This window comes from Lithobates pipiens, unplaced genomic scaffold, assembly GCF_037356315.1.
Source record: "Lithobates pipiens isolate NorthernLeopardFrog02 unplaced genomic scaffold, aLitPip1_a1.2 Scaffold_1, whole genome shotgun sequence".
NCBI lineage: Eukaryota > Metazoa > Chordata > Amphibia > Anura > Ranidae > Lithobates > Lithobates pipiens.
In genome coordinates, this window is record NW_027507685.1 from 10,795,820 (window position 1) to 10,814,798 (window position 18,979).

The 18,979-nt window shown below is 40.8% G+C and overlaps 1 protein-coding gene across 5 annotated transcripts in view; it reads right to left on the reverse strand.

The window, feature by feature from the left end:
* The window catches only part of TENM1 (teneurin transmembrane protein 1), a 912,904-nt gene that overhangs the window by 144,207 nt on the left and 749,718 nt on the right, over positions 1-18,979 (reverse strand). For all 5 annotated transcript variants that reach the window (XM_077478732.1, XM_077478724.1, XM_077478714.1 and 2 more), the window contains one exon: positions 11,110-11,264. In XM_077478732.1, coding sequence (XP_077334858.1) covers positions 11,110-11,264 — 155 coding nt within the window. The remainder of the gene's footprint in view (positions 1-11,109; positions 11,265-18,979) is intronic.

Sequence of the window (18,979 nt, forward strand, 5' to 3'; positions counted from 1 at the left end):
TCCGCTGCAATGGTTGCAGTCATGATAAAAATTGCAGATCGCCGCCATTACTAGTAATAAATAAAAATGCTATAAATCTATCCCCTATTTTGTAGACGCTATAACTTTTGCACAAAACCAATCAATATACGCTTATTGCGTTTTTTTTTTTTTTACCAAAAAATATGTAGAAGAATACATATCGGCCTAAACTGAGGAAAAAATTTGTTTAAAAAAAAAATGTGGATATTTCTTATAGCAAAAAGTAAAAAATATTGGGTTTTTTCAAACTTGTATCTTTTCTTTTGTTTATAGCACAAGAAATAAAAACTGCACAGGTGATCAAATACTCCCAAAAGAAAGCTCTATTTGTGGGGAAAAAATTATAAAAATTTCATTTGGGTACAGCGTTGCATGACCACGATATTGTCATTCAAAATGCGACAGTGCTAAAAGCTGAAAAATGGCTTGGACAGGAAGGGGGTGTTCGTGCTTGGTAGGCAAGTGGTTAAACAACTGTGATTTAACTGTACTTCTGTCTCGGCCTGATTTCATGGTTTCTGACAGGTACTTGCATTTTGATGGTGCTTACAGTGCACCAGACTATAAAATACATAAGGTAGTAAAAATCCTCTTCCAGGTAGCTTCAAATCCTATGTGTGCCAGTAGTCTGCTCAGACAATCATGAGTCTCCTCCACCGTCCCTCCCCTACATGTGATGACACAGGGCTAATCACGCATCTTCCTCAGGGAGATCTGATTGGATGGTGGAGACTACTAGGTTATATACTGTGTTGTATTCTGTGTTGGCAGCCATTAAAATGTAGCCAAATCAGCACCATTTTGTTGTAGGTCCATGTAACTGATAAACCACAATCGCGGCCATAGCCATAGTTCTTTCTACCGGGCAAAGGTTCAGTTTGGCGCCCCCCTCCCTACGGTGTCAGTAATTTTTATTTACAATTTACAGTAATTTATTTACAATTTTTTCTATTTATCGTTTCCTTTTTTGTTTTTTTACAATATTATTTTTACAATTTTATTACCTTGCATCAGTGTCCCTCTTACACCAATGTCTCTCCTTACATTAGTGTCCCTCTTGCTTCACAGTCCCCCATACTTTTGACTCCCCCTTACATCTATAAGTGCCCCTTTACATCAGTTCCCCCTTTAACATCATTGTCCCCCTTACAACAGTGCCTTCCTTGCATGATTAGAGCTCCCCCTTACATCAGTGACCACTTATATACGAGTCTTTGTGCCCAACAACTTATATCAGTTTGCCCCCTTACCTCATTGTGCCCCCTTTACATCAATGTACCCCCTTACATCAGTGTGCCTCCCTCCCCCATTACCTCAGTGTTCCCCCCTTTGCATCAGTGTTCCCCCTACCTTAACCAGCACCCCAGGAGCTAGGAGGTGGAGCAAGTGTAAATGGGGACGTTCTATTCTACTCTGAGAGCTGGGGGGGATTGGAGCAAACAAGTGATGTCATTGGTTGTTAGGATGCCAGTGGTCCTAGCAACCAATAACTGGGGGAGGGGAAGGGAAATGTGCCATAGGCAGTTCAGTTGTAGAAACAAAGAACAGATCTTTAATCTTTAAGCCACAGCTGCTCTTGTCATTGCAGCTCAAAATTCAGCCCTGTGTGCGTGTGTGTGTGAGGGGGGGGGGGTGTGGATATGTAGTTACAGAGCTCTGGTTCAGCCCAGGGTATCTGCTGTCTTCCATGCACATTCCTCCACTCGGCCCTACTTTCACTACTTGCATAGGCTCCTCTAACCCACTTTGTGTCCCCCAGGGACAGACTATGGGTACTACCTGACAGCCCGCAGAGCACATGTAGCGGTGACAAGGGGAGGGGCGCACATGTCCTCCCATGGATATCATACCCAGACACAGACATCTGAGTTCCCTCTCCTGCATCAAGCTTTCTCACCCCTCTGCCTCTCCAGAGCTCCTTGGGACAGATCACTGGTGCTGTGTACTGGCACTAGGAGCTGATAAGGGAAGAGGTCACATGGTCTTCTACATACCAGCCCGCTTTCCTACCGCTCCACTCCCTCTCTGAGCTCCTGCCAACATACAGGCACCACAGAATGCAAATGTTATAAAGCGAGTTGCCGTTCAGTGAGTAAAATAAGTATATGATCCCTTACCAACCAACAATAATTCTGGCTCACACAGACTGGCTACAATATGTTCTCATGTGGTACAAAGATTAGTCCTGTCAATTTAAGAACGTGCTCCTAACAACAACTCATTATGTGTATAAAAGAAACCTGTCCACAGAATCATCTTACATTTAAACCTCACCATCATGGGCAAGACCAACGAGCTGTCAAAGGAGATCAGGGACAAGATTGTAGACCTATATAAGGCTGGAATGGGCCACAAGACCACCCTACAAGACCATCAGCAAGAAGCTTGGTGAGAAGGAGACAGCTGTTGGAGCGATTTTGCGCAAATGGAAGAAATACAAAATAACTATGAATCCCCCTCAATCTGGAGCTCCATGCATGGTTTTGCCTCATGGGGTAAGGATGATCATAAGAAAAGTGAGAGATAGGCCCAGAACTACACGAGAGGAGCTTGTGAATGATCTCAAGGCAGTTGGGATAACAGTCACCAAACAAACCACTGGTAACACAATACACCACCATAGATTGAAATCCTGAAGCGCACTCGTCCTCAAGCGGACACATGTACAGGCTGTCTGAAGTTTGCCAATGAACATCTCAATGATTCAGAAAAGGCTTGGGAGAAAGAATGCAACTAAAATTGAGCTCTTTGACATTAACTCGACTCGCTATGTTTGGAGGAAGAAAAATGCTGACCAGTACCCTAAGAACACCATCCCTACAGTCAAGCGCAGAGGTGGAAACATGATGCTTTGGAGCAGTTTCTCTGCTAAAGGTACAGGCCAACTTTGCGGCATTGAGGGGCCAATGAACAGGGCCATGTATTGTAAAATCTTGGATGAGAACCTTCTTCCCTCAGCCAGAACTCTGAAGATTTCAGAATGGGTCTTCCTGCATGATAATGACCCAAAACATACCACCAAGGCAACAAAGGAGTTGCTCAAGAAGAAGAACATTAAGGTCATGGAGTGGCCAAGCCAGTCACCAAATCCTATAGAAAATTTATGGAGGGAGCTGAAACTTCGGGTTGCCAAGCAACAGCCAAGAAACCTTAAGGATTTAGAGAAGAAGAGTGGACCAAAATCCTTCCTGAGATGTGTGCAAACCTGGTAACCAACTACAGGAAATGCCTTACCTCGTGCTTACCAGCAAGGGTTTCTCCACCAAGTACTAAGTCATGTTTTGCTTGGGGATCAAAAATGTGTTTTACTCACTGAACTGCAAATCAATTTATAACATTTATATCATGTGTCTTTTCTGGATTTTTGGTTGATATTCTGTCTTTATCATTTAAAATACACCTATGATCAAAATGATAGACCCTTAATTTCTTTGTAAGTGAGCAAACGTATGCAATCTGCCTGGGATCAAATAATTATTTTCCCCGCTGTATATATAATTTTTACATGTTTATATCAGGGTGCATTTAGCATGCTGTAATCTTTTGATCTATCAGTTAAAATATAGTAGATGGTAAAATGTATTGTATTGTTTGGAACTAACAATGTATTTCCCATTGTTTAGTAGATTCAAATCTTTGTAATTGTGTTTTGAATTATTATTAAACTGATCCATAAAATAGATCTCATTCGAATAAAATACACATTAATGTTGTCATTATATTACATGCTGAGTTTGCTATATCTCTAATTCTCCGCTATGCAGCATTAACAGTCTAATTTCCTGGAATTTGAATTTAACTGTTGTTGTCTGTATTATATTCCCCAGCATCCCCTTCAGTTTAACCAGCTGGTATACTAGAAAATGGCTTTGAAGCTTTGCCTTTCAAAATTCTGTATACATATATAGGCCATTTTTATGGATTAAAGGCAAATCGGCCACAGTTTTTAAACACGTATATTTCATGTTCAGTGAGTGCTGCCAGATATTCTTAGCTTTGTAAAGATAAAATGCGATTTGTAAAGCCTTTGTATATTTTCAAGCGCACAGCATATCTCTCCACAAATGGGGCTGGCTACCTGTGGAATTATTCTAGGTTTAAGAACACATTCTCTGAAAAGGCATGCTCAGGTCTGACAAACATCAACCTAAGGATGAAAAAAAAAAAAAAGCCGCCAACCTAAATTGAAGGATTTGGGTTAGTGGAGATTAGAATTCAGTAATTTATGTAATGAATACCAACACAGTAAAAATGCAAATTATGAGCTAACGTTTTTTTTTTCTAAATGCTAACAGTAGAATAATTTGTTCATTGATGCAGTGGCTAGCTTAGCATTTTTCACTACCGTATTACAAAATATGCTACGTTTAATAGACACCATTGATGGGAGGATGTTGCTGCATTGTTGTCTATTGGAGATAGATTAGCAGACTGTTATGACTCACATTTTGCAGAATTGTATTCAATCAAATAGCTAAAAAGAGCTAGGAGTTACTTTAATTAGATCTACACTGCTAAAAAAGGAAAGAAAAAAAAAAGGAAAGGGGAAGAAAGGCTATTAAAGGAAAGAAAATTAATATGAGGCTGTAAATCTCTACAGATTACTGACCTGACCTGAGTGCCTAAATGACAGTAGGAAGAGGCAGGTGCCATGGATATTCAGTGCAAGCCATCAGGCATTGTGGGGGCCTCAGCAAATGAGTGTGGTGGGAGTGCTGGAGAGGAGTGCGGAGGTGAGAACTGCTTTGATACTGCAGGGGGACTGAAATAATGTGGTTGCATTGTCATACTACAGAGACACTCTTATACAGAGGATGTAATGTGATAGAGCAGGGTACTGTGTTACTGCGGGGGCACTGTGAAACTGTGGGGGGTATTGCAGTACTGAAGGGACACTTTAATACTGCTGGAACACTATAATACTGCAGAGGCACTGTGAAACTATGGGGGCAATATAATACTGTAGGTACATAGTAATACTGGGATATTGAGGCAAGACTGTGATACTGTGGGGGTTCTGTGATATTCTGGGAGAACTGTGATACATCGGGGGTACTATAATACTGCTGGGACATGGTGATATCTCAGTGATACTACGTGGGTTATATAATGCCGCGTACACACGACTGGACTTTCTGTCAGAATAAACTCTGATGGTCTTTCCGACTTATTTTCCGACGGAGTTCTGACCGAGTTCCGACCGAACGGACTTGCCTACACACGACCAAAGTCTGTTCGCTTCGAATTCGATGACGTACGACGGGACTAGAAAAAGGAAGTTCAATAGCTAGTAGCCAATAGCTGCCCTTGCGTCATATTTGGTCCATCGGACTAGCATACAGATGAATGGTTTTCCCGATAGGAATTGATTCCTTCGGAAAGATTTAAGGTCCTAGGTTTCTAGGTCCGTCAGACTTTTCGAAAAAAAAAAAAAGTCAGCTGAAGCCCACAGACGATCGGAATATCCGATTACTTTTCTGACAGAAAGCTTGATCATGTGTACGCGGCATTATACTGCTAGGATACTGTGATACCTCCGGGTACTGTGTTACTGCAGGAGTTCAGTGATACTGCTGGGGCACTGTGATACTGGAGGAATACTGTGTAATGCTGGGGTATTTTAATACTGAGGGGCACTGAGATACTGTGAAGATATTATACTGCTAATACACAGTGGTACTGTGGGGGTGATCCTGCAGGGCGCTGTGATACAAAGTCCGATCGGATCATGTTGTCGGATCATGCTGTCAGAAAATTTTATAGCCCAGCTCTAAAATTTTCGACAACTTTGTCAGTCGGATATTCCGACGGAAACAGTCCGATGGAGCCCACACACATTTGGATTATCCGACAACACCGTCCGATCGGACATTTTCAGTCGGAATGTCCGACCGTGTGTACAAGGGCTAAGGGTACTGTGGTACTGCTGACACTGCTGGGGTATTGTAACACTTTGAAAGCACTGTGATACTGCGAGAACACAGTGATATTGTGGGGGAAATTGTGCTACTGTCTGGGGCATTTTGATACTGTGAGGGTATTTTGATAGTGAAGGTACTAAAAAAAAACTGCTTGAGTTCTGAGACAATTGCTGGCCCCCCTGCAAAAATGTGAGAGCTCTGCAAAGTTTTTTGTGCTTGGGTTCTTTATGGTTAGAGCAGCAACAATATGGAACTCCCTTCCCTATATAGTATCATTAGCTGGGAGTATTGACAAATTAAAAAAAACTTCTAAGTGTCTTCCTTGATTATCATTCTATTATCATAAATAATCCTTATCATTAAAGGATAAGTTCACCTTTGGAAACATGCTCTATCTATTTTTAGGGTGGAAAATGGAACATGTAACATGTTCCCAATGCTGCAGCCACTGTGCAATCCCCCTTCCCTGTGACAGCAGTACGGGGAGAAGTTCCCCGTACAACAGGGGTAGGCAACCTCGGCCCTACTGCTGTTTTGAAACTACAAGTCCCATGAGACATTGCAAGACTCTGAGAATCACAGGCATGACTCCTAGAGGCAGAGGCATGATGAGATTTGTAGTTTCACAGCAGCTGTAGGGCCAAGGTTGCCTACCCCTGCTGTACATGCTGTCACTTTTTGAAAGCAGTCCATGTGGGGCTGCGCCCACACAGCCGCGTCATTCTTCCCACTGCTCTGTGGGTGAATAAACTACAAGCCCCGACACCTTTGTAGCTGTCGGCTTGTAGTTCTCAGTGAACTACCACTGCATTGTGGAATGTTGTAGTTCATTAATTCTTCCTGTCAGATTGTATCTGCTTGCCCAAACGCGATGTACAGGCACACAGATACGCTGACAGATCTGGAAGAGATCTACATGGCACCAGCGATTTGCTGATCATCGGTGCAATGCTTTACAGGCTCCAAAAATAATAAAGTAATAATAAATGTACATTTTTTTACCTGCAAAAAAATGTGCATTTACAATTTTTTTCTAAAAAGTGGACTTTTCCTTTAAGCTTCTTTCACAGTTTTGCACAGTTTTGCAGTTTTCAGCACTGAATTCCCTTACAGTTCTTTCCATTTGGCCACATAACATTTCAGAGCCACAAAGGACATTGATGATCCAGGTCTGAACAGCGAGCAGGTAGCTATGTAACAGCCAGCAGCTATCACTGTCTGCAGGTCCCACTTTGAGTGAGGTCTGAATAGGGGTGCCCTTCTGTCCCTGAGCCTAGTTCTTTCCTAAGTAGGCTTATTTGGTAACATCCCTGCTGCATTTTCAACAAAGGTGTCCACCATGTTCAGCTAAAATACAACAACAAATATGAATAACCTACATTTATACAGCGCTCACTGTAAAGAAGCCTCCCTGTATGTTGAGGTTAAACCTCAGATATTAGGCACAGGGGCTGTACCACTCGGCTGGTGAGACCGACGCCCGCCAGGGGCGCAGGCCGAGGGGGGGCACCAATTAGCAGTGTTTCAGTCACTTTAACACAGGTTCTGGGCTAGTGGGTTGGCCCGGTGGCATACTAAATGGGGGGCGGGACGCCCCGGGTCACGGTGCCACACTCTAGGATGCCTGTGGTCAATTATAGCTCAGGGGGTTTAGTACATGCCCCACACTATATAAGGCTGCCAGCGCGGCGGCCTTGTGTAGTGTGTTCCGGCGTGCAGGGAAAGAGCTAGATAGGCAGGGACAGTGTGTTCTTTTCTCAGGCATCTTAAAGTTAAAGTAGTGTTTTGTGGCTCCAGTACAGTATACACCTGTGTCTACCCTTTATTGCTGTTTTTCTCTAATTAAGGCATCTGCAGGAGTTAGTGGGTGTTGTGTGCCTCCAGCACAGCACAGTATACACCTGTATCTACCCTTTATTGCTGGTGTTTTCTAATACAGGCATCTGCAGGAGTTAAAGTGGGTGTTGTGTGCCTCCAGCACAGTATACACCTGAAGGTATCCCTTATTGCTGGTGTTATCTGTTGCATATCTTGCATATTAGACTTTAAAATTAGCACTTTGATTTTGAACGTTCGAGTCCCATAGATTTTAAAAGGGTTCTAAAGTTCGTATGAATTTTAGGTCCGTTCAAAGGTTCTGGTGCGAACCGAACAGGGGTTAGTTGAGAATCAAGCCAGGGGACAAGTGGAATGTAATTAAAAAAAGGGGAGAATTTTACCTTTAGGAACCTTGCACAAGTAAGAAAAAGGGGACCCCTGCTAAACAGATTTATTACAAAAAACTGTGGAATGATCTAGCGCACTACAGTGGAACTTTTTTCTATTTCTAGGCCTAATTTTCTGTTTTTACCTTAATGTTGTTTAAAAACAAAACCTAAGGTAAATGTGAAATTGTGCCCAAGTACTACATGACTTATTTGTACCTCAAATTATACTACAGTGAAACTATGGACTTAACTCATCTTTTGTCAAATGTAAAAAAAAAACAATTATTTTTGTCCCACAGCCACCAATCAGGTCACGGCATGCACTAGAAAGAAACCATTCCACAATAAAAGCTTGAATCCAATTGGCTGCTACAGGGAGCATTCTACATTCTAAAGATAAAAGAGACTAACTATACTATATATATTTCTTCACTGGTTTTAATAGACATTGGACTGCTCCCTACAGTGACAAATATCGCTAGCTAAGATACAAGTAAATCACACTGTTTCTGCCTTACTGCAGGTGCAAGAAAAAAAACAGTAATTGATGTACGCTCTCACGTATCATAAAGTTTTAGGTTTTTTTTAACAGATAATGTAGTCGTCTATCCTCTGGTAGGTACTATTAACACAAAAAAAATCAAAGTCTTAGGACAGAAAACAAAATAATATATTATGCCAGTGCAGTAGTTAGCAAGCAGTCTCTGATTAATGCAAAGGAGATATTTTGCCTACAACTAAAGAAACACAATTAAGTATATTAATACATTATACATCTAAGTCTACTTTTACTCTCAAAATGGCATCTACTGTTGTCAATCCCAATTAAATACAGAAAGTTCAGCACAACACCTTTCTTTAAAATAATGTGCCTTCCAAAAGTGCACTTATAGAAACCTATCTGAAAGGAAAATATATTCATAAGTCCATACAACATAAAATATAGTGATTATTGATGTCCATCAAATATGAAGATTCAATAAACACCACCGTGTCTCCTTCAATACTTTAAACTTCTGTGCTCTCCCATAACCAGGGGCAATGCAAGCTCACCTTCTATGGATAGGTAACACACCTACTGGGCCTTCTGAAGAAGGAACAATCACAGCACATAACCCGTATAGGAGGAGGAGTTGTCGAGCCTGTGACATCACACTGCTCGCTGGCAGAGGTGGTTAGTCGGCAGTGGACGAGTTGTACATTCTATGCTGTGATTGATTTATCAATCTAGTAAGGGGAAAATAAAGGTACATTGCAGAGTACACAATGGGGGTTATTTACTAAAGGCAAATCCACTTTGCACTACAAGTCGCTGTAGATCCGAGGGGGACATGCAAGGAAAATAAAAAACAGCATTTTATTGCTGGTACATGATTGGATGATAAAAGCAGCAGAGCTTCCACTCATATCAGATCTACCCCTTAGCCCTTGTACACACGGTTGGACATTCCCACAACAAGATCCGACGGATTTTGTCAGACGGATTTTGTCCGAAACTGGTGTTGCATACACACGGTCGGACAAAGTTGTTGGAAAATCCGATCGTTCAGAACGTGATGACGTTCTTTCATTACGACGGGACTAGGTTCAGGCTAGTAGCCAATAGCTTTAGTCTAGGAATTTGATCTGAGCATGCGTGACACTTTGTCCGATCAGAATTCTCTACAAACGATCAGACAAAGTCCGATTGGATCATGTTATTGGAAAATTTTATAGCCCATCTCTAAAACTTTGTCGGTCGGATATTTAGATGGAAACAGTCCGATGGAGCCCACACATGGTCGGATTATCCGACAACACAGTCCGATCGGAAGTTTTCCAGCGGAATGTCCGAACGTGTGTACAAGGGCTTAGATTTAGAGCGACTGCACTTTCAAGTGCACTTGTAGTGCAAAGTGGATTTGCCTTTTCTAAATAACCCCCTACGTCCTTGGTTTTTGTCTTTATATGACCCTGCTTTGAAATAGGAGTCTGGGAGAAAGAGTAAGGAGGCAGTCTCTCTGTACTGTCCGAAGTAATCGAGGAATGGGTTCTGGAGGACACGTAGCGGTGATGACTATTATAACAAGCATACTCTCTATCCCTGGAAGGTGCGCTTGCATTGCACCTGGTGACGGGAGAGCGCAGAAGTTTGAAGCATTGAAGGAGACACTGTGGTGTTTAATGGATCTTAATATTTGATGGCCATTATTAATCACTAAATGTTATTCTGTATGGACTTATGGATAGATTTACGTTTCAGAAAGGTTTCTATAAGTGCAGTTTTGGAAGGCACATTATTTTACAGAAAGATGTTGCTCTGCACTTTCTGTATTAAATATATTGTTTGATGGTGGGGTGAAATCAATGTCAAGTGTCACAGCTAGTAACAGATTTTTTGTAAGAATTTTGCTTATAAATTTTTGTATGAATTTTTTTATAAAATTTTTTCTCTTTGTATGGCTTTTATTCGTTAGTTATTAATTGCGCTGATTGCTTCATGGATTTAATCCCAATCTATTACTGTAAAGTTAAAACATATTCACGGTTAACCATTAAAGTATATATAGATGTTCAATTGGTCAGTCCGCCCAAAAGCAATATTTTTGTTTCAGGCTTTTTCACCTATTGGATGCTTATTTTTCTTTTCACAGCTTTTGGTTCTGTTTTACTTGCTTATGAGGTTTGGGGTTGTCTGCCATCTTGGGAAGTTCTTACTCTTCATGTTGCATTCCCATAATTTAAAGTAAAGAGTGAGACCCCCTAATAATGCCTACAATACGTATGCAGAGCAGTGAACTCAAGTGCAAAAATCCAATCATCAGAGTCCCTGAGAGACAGTACAAGCTGGTTTAATAAACATAAACCAAAGAATAAAACATTTGATTTGAGTGGTCTGACTGTGTAAAACCTTTTCGGCAGCCAACAGTCACATTACATACAATTACTACAGTTGTATAGCAGAAAATTACATTTCTTACCCGGCTGATGTCCATTCCCGAGTCACAGCTTAAAGGCTGAGTTGAGGTTAAACCATTAAGTCCTATAACTGTTGAAATGATGCCTCTATCATCAATCTTCCGGATCATGGTACCATCAACAAAATAAATAAACCCACGTGCATCAACGGTTATACCTAGAGATGATGAAAATCACAATCTCTCATCAATGTATTGAATTTACTGTCACAAGGCATAGTGGTCAGTAAGAATAGTTTACAATATTATGGCATCATTACAGAGACAGAGAACTTCAGCCTAGCTTTTGTCTACAAAACTGCTGATCCATCATGCGTAGACAAGGTCTTGAAATATTGCTTATACTGCCTTGGAACTGTTCAGTTAAGGGTTTCACGATAGGAAAATATAAAAAAATATATTGCTGAACTGTTTCTTGAAAACTTTTCACTAAAATAAATTTTTTCAAATACTGATAGATCTAACATACAGTATACAGGTCCACCCACCCTACTTATTGGTGGTTAAATTAGCAGAGAAAGTTACCTTTGCAAAGTGAAACTAAGTAAAAAAATAATTTTGCAAAGAATATCCAACTGTGTGCCAAAAAAATAAAAGATTATTGAAATCAGCACAGCTTCACTTAATTCACTAACTAAGGTGGAAATTCAGTTTGCAAAGTTAAGATTTACTTTGCACAGTGAACATGCTCTGCCTCTTTTTTAAATTAACCCCAACGTGTTTGAGCTCTGATTACTTAGCAATGGTGAAAGCGAATAGAAGGAAAAAAGGCATAAAGACCAAAAAGTAATAAAACAGACCTATCGTAGATTTTACACTAATAGCAACGAGCATTATTGTTTTATCAGCCACAGCGGTACATTGGAATATTTGCACTTTTATGCGACTACATGATCGCAACACGTTGCACTTTGGATTGTATATGAATTTTCACTATTTTATGTATTTATGTTGTGGACTATTAGTAGAAATGAGTGTTGCTGTTTAAACTAGTCACATAGATATACCCAGACCTGTATTGTTTACTGGATATCCACCCATTGCGAATTTTATATACTGCTTTTATCAATAGATATATCCTCTTTGTGTACAGCGCACCACTACCTTTCTCACTCATTATTCCCCGGGGTTCAGATATTTCCCTTTCAGTGTGTGCAGCAGTACCCTATCTCCCTCTATTTCCCTGACGTGGCGCAGGAATACTTATTTTCCACAAAACAGACCTATCCTCATCAACATGTTTTAACATTGGCTATATATTATTGAATGGCAAAGCTCAAGAATAGTTAATATAAAAAAATAAACTATGTTAACCTTTAACCCATGAATTCCATACAGAATAAGGTCCTTGAATGTTCTGAGCTACAGAGATAGACAGTAATTATTCTCCATGGTCTGCCAAGTACAGCACATGTGATTTCACTGGTTGAGCAGCTGAAGATCAGACTCCACCTTACCAAACACTCTGTGTCTACTACTCCTCTCTCTCTCTCTCAATGCCTCCATTGGCTTCCACTCACCCAACAAATTAAATTCAAAATACTAACAACTTACAAAGCCAACCACAACTTAGCCCCCAGCTACATTACTAGCCTAGTCTCATAAAGCCAACCTAATTGTTCTCTTCGTTCCTCTGAAGACCTCCTACTCTCCAACTCCCATATCACCTCCTCTCATGTTCGCCTCCACTCTCTTACATCCAATGGAACTCATTGCCCCCAATCTGACCGATTATCTCCTACTCTATTATCTTTTACATGATTCCTTTAAAAAAAACTCCTCTTCAGAGAAGTCTATCCCGCCAACACATAACTACTGTGTTTTCATTTTCTCCATCAGCTCATCTCCCACAGTTATTACCGTTTGTTTCACTTGACCCTCCCTTCTAGATTGTAAGCTCTATTGTTTAGGGCCCTCTAATTCCTCCTGTATTGAATTGTATTGTAACTGTACTGTCTGCCTTCATGTTGTAAAGCACTACACAAACTGTATATAAATCATGTTTAATAATACTGTAAAATAATAATAAATACTATGTGCTTGGTCTGGGCAATGTAAAATTCAGTTCCTGAAATAAGTGTTCTTTTTACATTTTTGTCATGGGACAGAATTTAGATATTGGGGTTGAAGTTGCACTCACCCCTTAACCAGTTCCCAACCAGCGCACGCCGATGTATGTCGGCAGAATGGCACAGGCAGGCATATTGGCGTACAGGTACGTCCAATCTTTAATGCCGACCTGCCATCGCAAGCGCGCAGCCAGCGGTGCGCTCACGTGCTGGTCGGGACCCCCGTGAGTCCGGTCGCGGGTCCCGCGGACTCGATCGCTGCAGGCATACCCGCGATCGTCTCACGGGGCAGCTAAACGAGGAAATTCCGTTGTAAACAGCATTTCCCTGTTCTGCCTAGCAACTAGTGATGCTGATCTCTGCTCCATGTGATTGGAGCAGAGATCAGTGTTCACTAAATTAAAGCCCAGCCCCCAACAGTTAGTAACACACCCCTAAGAACACTTAACCCCTACACTGCCACCCACTGGTTAACCCCTTCACTGCCAGTGTCATTTACACAGGAATCACTGCATTTATATAGCACTGATTGCTGTATAAATGACAATGGTCCCAAAAATGTGTCAAAAATGTCCGCCATAATGTCGCAGTCACAATAAAAATCGCTGATCGATTACTAGTAAAAAAAAAATATTAATAAAAATGCCATAAAACGATCCCCTATTTTGTAAACTCTATAACTTTTGCGCAAACCAAGCAATAATCGCTTATTGCGATTTTTTTTACCAAAAATATGTAGAAGAATACGTATCGGCCTAAACTGAGGGAAAAAACGTTTTTTTTATATATTTTTGGGGGATATTTATTATAACAAAAAGTAAAAAATAATGCGTTTTTTTTCAAAATTTTCGCTATATTTTTGTTTATAGGGCAAAAAAAAAAACTGCAGCGGTGATCAAATACCACCAAAAGAAAGCTCTATCTGTGGGAAAAAAGGACGTCAATTTTGTTTGGGAACCACGTCGCATGTCTGCCACAAAAAAATCTCTTTCAATACATTCAATAATATAATTTGCTATGAGGGGTCGCTATGTTCTCAGGAGCAGTACCTACTTGGTGTGCAAGCTAAAAAAAGTCATATATTACCTTACTTCTAATTCATTAAACCTTGTTTGTTTCTCAGCTTCAATTAGGTTACAGAATGTTCTCTATTATTGAAAAACTTACTTTTTCACTTAGTAAAGTTAATAATGAACGTGTCTGCCACAGCACAAGCTTTGTCCTCATGGCATATTGCTTTCAGAAGGTGAGAGTCGGTTCACAGAGGGTGAAGTGGAGACAATCACTGTGAGGGTGTGTTACTAAAAGTGAAGATTCACCGAAAAGAACACACTTTTGTCTGATACAAAGGATATGGACACGTACATTGATTTTTTTTAAATTGAATAACTATTATTGTACAACGTTTTATTTTATTTATAGTTCACCAGTTTTGCATGGTGCCCTTTCCCCAGAGAGAATAGTCATCCTGACTCCAGTTACCCTCTTGGTGTGTCCTGCTGAGGAGTTTATGTTTCACTTTCTGTTCTAGAAATACAACAGGAATTTAGAGCACATAATTTTTAAGTGAACAGAATTCCCAATTTTAGGTAGCTGCTGTAATAGGAACAGCGAGAATGGTCACAGGACAAATAGAGGGGTGAATTTCCTCAGTGGGGACACTGGGGAAAAAAAACAGAGGCTCTAACTCCCTCACTATTGTATCCAAAACATAAAAAAAGCCTTTGAAAATCTGTTGTGCTGAAAAATATGTAGACTGACATTTCTAAAAAGTCTTTGTGAAAATGCTACATACACACAACTGGACTTTTTGACAACAAAGGTCCAACGGAACGAGTCCGTCGCACAATTCGATCGTGTGTGGGCTCCATCGGACCTGTGCTTGCCAAAAATTCGGCAGACTTAAGAAATAGAACATGTTTTACATTTTCCCACCGGAACTCCGCCAGACCGAGAAATACGTTCGTGTGTATGCTAGTCCGTCGGACAAAAACCGACACTAGAGGCTAGAGGCGATTCAGTTCGCATTGGGCGCTATACAAGTATTTCATTCATTCATTCATTCACTAGGGCAGCTATTGGCCACTGGCTATGAACTTCCTTATTCTAGTCCGGTCATACGTCATCACGTTCGAATCCGTCGGACTTTGGTGTGATTGTGTGTGGCCAAGTCCGTTCATTCGAAAAGTCCATCGGAACTCCGCCGAAAGTCCATCAGGAAGAACGTCGGACCTAGTCTATCGAAAAGTTTGGTCGTGTGTACGTGGCATTATTCTCACATTGATGCATTGGGGGTTATTTACGAACGGCAAATCCACTTTGCACTACAAGTGCACTTGGAAGTTCAGTCGCTCTAAATCTGAGGGCTAGATCTGAAATGAGTGGAAGCTCTGCTGATTTTATCATCCAATCATGTACAAGCTAAAATACTATTTTCCTTGCATGTCCCCCTCGGATCTACAGTGACCTTCCTTTCAAGTGCACTTGCAGTGCAAAGTGGATATTCCTTTAGTAAATAACCCCCATTGTCTTTTTTTTCTTGCTGATCAATCAACTTTTCTGGTCTGCTTCAGCCAGGCCAGCGCTACCTTAGCCAAAATGTAATTCACAAAAAAAAAAACTGTGTCCAAAATTTGTGATTCTCTTCAGTTTGTTAGATTGATTTTTAAAACTGAGCTCTAAGGGGTGCACCATTGACAGCCTGGCCTTCTAGGAAATGAGTTGGATAATGCCGATAGCCATTTTATCTGAAAAAGAAGAGGTGCTGGATGCTGGAATCATATGTCTGCTGACAGATTGAATATTACAGCAATAGCTTAATATTTTATTTTTTAAAGCTGCAAGTCACCATACTAAAAATAGTGTTTTAAGCCTTTCCTGAGGGTGATAGAAATACGTTTACACTCAGTAAATGCTAATTACCCTTTCAAATGTGTGAAATGTTTAATGTTATAGACACTCCTGATACATTTGTGACCATGCAGGTACTATATCTGCTTTTCCTTAGTTTCAGAAATTATATTTTCTTTTTTTTATAGACAAGGTTAAAAAGTTCTGTCATGTGACCATGCATCTCTTTTTACTGCTGGCAGGTGGTGGGGTTGCAGGACACTGTGCAGAAACACAACGTGCCTGTATTTCATAGTCTGTTCAATCTGAGGCAAAATACACTCTGTATTTAAGCAGGGGGAGTGTTCAGGGGGTAGGCTATGATTGGGAGGTGGTGTATGCCAGAGGCAGGCTGTGATTTGTGGGGGGGGGGGGGAGGATGTGGTGGCTGAACAAACTTCCCTATACAGGCATGCTGTGTGTCGGCCCCTGAATGGCTCACTAAGGGATAAAAAGTGACCACACAAGCACAGATGAGCTTTTGTGCTTTGTGTGGTCAGTTTAGAGCAGGGATATGCAATTAGCTGACCTCCAGCTGTTGCAGAACTACAAGTCCCATAAGGTATAGCGAGACTGACAGCCACAAACATGACACCCAGAGGCAGAGGCATGATGGGACTTGTAGTTTTGCAACAGCTGGAGGTCCACTAATTGCATATCCCTGGTTTAGAGCAATGAAGAAAAGTGACTGGCACAATCAATCAGGTACTTCAGATGAAAAATGTATATAAAAATGATAGAGACTAGGATTTTAAAAATACACATATATAAACACACACATTGAAAAAAAAAATATTTAAGGCAACATACACTTTCTATTAATTTTAGGTGCAACAAATAAAATTGGGTGTTGACATTTCTGGAGCTTAAATTTATTCTCCAAAAACAGACATGCCAATTTTTTGAAATGCTAATGTGCCAAGTATAGCCTTGAAATAGAAGCAGCACATGCTTAGTGAAAGGTTTCTTCCCTTCTCCATAGTGATGGAAACAATCAGCAACTGATCACACTAAGAATATCTATCATGCTGAGAAAAGTCTGGCCAGGAAGACAAGTGCTTGTGACACTTGAAAGCAAACATTATAACTCTTCTAGTGTTAGTCAGTACAGAACTGATTATCATAAGCACCTCTCAAATCTGTCACATTGCTTGCATTTATTAAGCCACCCTTATGCTTACGTCTAGACCACTTCAGTGAAAAAAAGAACATCAGGAAAGCGGACATCGAGAGGTAAGTAAAACTTTACACGCTTGCATTTCTAGATGTTTTCCTCTAAAACTAAATTTCTATTTAATGGAAATGTTATTTAATACTAACTTGCATTGGGGGTTGAGTTCCTAATAATTTTACGTCACTTGGTTCTGCTTTCAGAGATGGAGAAAGTGAGTAGGTTTCTGCTCCATTACAGAACATCAGATAAAGTTAGATATTAATAAAAACTTTGCAGAAAAGCCTGTCCCAGCATACACAACAATGCACTTTAATACTATGGTGAAGCAATATCTATTTTATCTATTTTACTTCCTCTATATTCCCCTGTAAAGTAAAAGCATAAAGGGGTAGTTTGCATCACATACTAGCCCATTATGTTGCACTTACCTTCAAACGAAAGCCCACGATGGCTGCTATGGTAACCGTGTCCATCTTAACCCCTCTTCCTTCCGGGGCTATGGATTCCGGCTCTGTGACTGGCCGCGGTCATGTGACGTCACTGCCATGCATGCATGCAGGAGCCAATGGCACAGGCCCTATATAAATGGCAAGATAGTGCCCTTTCTATAGTGCGCATGCGTCGATGAATTTGGCGCAAGCGTATATGGTAAGTATCTCCTAAACCATGCAGGTTTAGGAAATATTTTCAGGTAAGCCTTATTATAGGCTTACCTGTAGCTAAAAGTGGTGTTTAAGGGTTTACAACCACTTTAACCTCCTTAGCGGTATTCTCGAGTGTGGATCGGGGTTAAATTTCAGTACCATTAGCGGTAACCCTGAGCCACACTCTGGATTGCATTGCAGTATCCAGAACAGGGTACTCACCTTGTCCCTAGGATCCCGCAATGTATGTGTCCCCCATCCGGATCCTCTGCCCGATGCACTGTGTGTTCCGGCTTCTGTTCCCTGTGAGCATTTCAAAGCATTGGGGCTGAACCGGCGGCAATTTCAAAAAGTATAAAAACACAAACACATACACAATACATTGTAATCCTATTGGATTACATTACTGTATCAAATCGTTTGACCTCAGTTTGTCCCTAGTGCTTTGTCCAGTGCCCTGCCTGCAGTTTTACGGTTCTTTTCTGACATTCTTTCTCCCTGGAAACCTGAGAATATCCATGGCATCCAAAAGCGTGCCTCTACATCAAGAGCAGTTTATGACCAGCTTGAAAACAGCAAAAGTGAATTATAATCACTTGCGGAATTGAACGATAGTGATTTGTGGCAAAATTCGTCATCAGACACTGAAAGTTATGACAGCGACGATTCTGCGTCTGAGCTCAGTGATGTTCGAACTTGATGCTCTATTGACTGTGGTACGGATCACGCAGCACCCCCAAAATGTTCATTTACTGGAGCACCTTGTATGAAAGTGGATGTTGAAGATGACAACCTCTTGGTAAACTTATAACGATTTCTGACCGATGAGGTTATTGAAAAATTTGCTACGGAGGCAAACTGGTATCAAGAGCAACAAGCTACTACGCATCGGAAGTCTCCAAGTAGAAAGTGGGAACCAGTGACCAAAGGTGACATTTGGAAATTTCTGGGCCTAATAATACTTCAGGGAGTGGTGGGGAAACCCCTGCAGAAGTGGTATTGGACAACTAACAAGTTACTTGCTGCTCCATTCTTTGGCACGTTTATGTCAGATTACAGATTTTCCCTGATAATGAAGTATTTACATTTTGAAAATA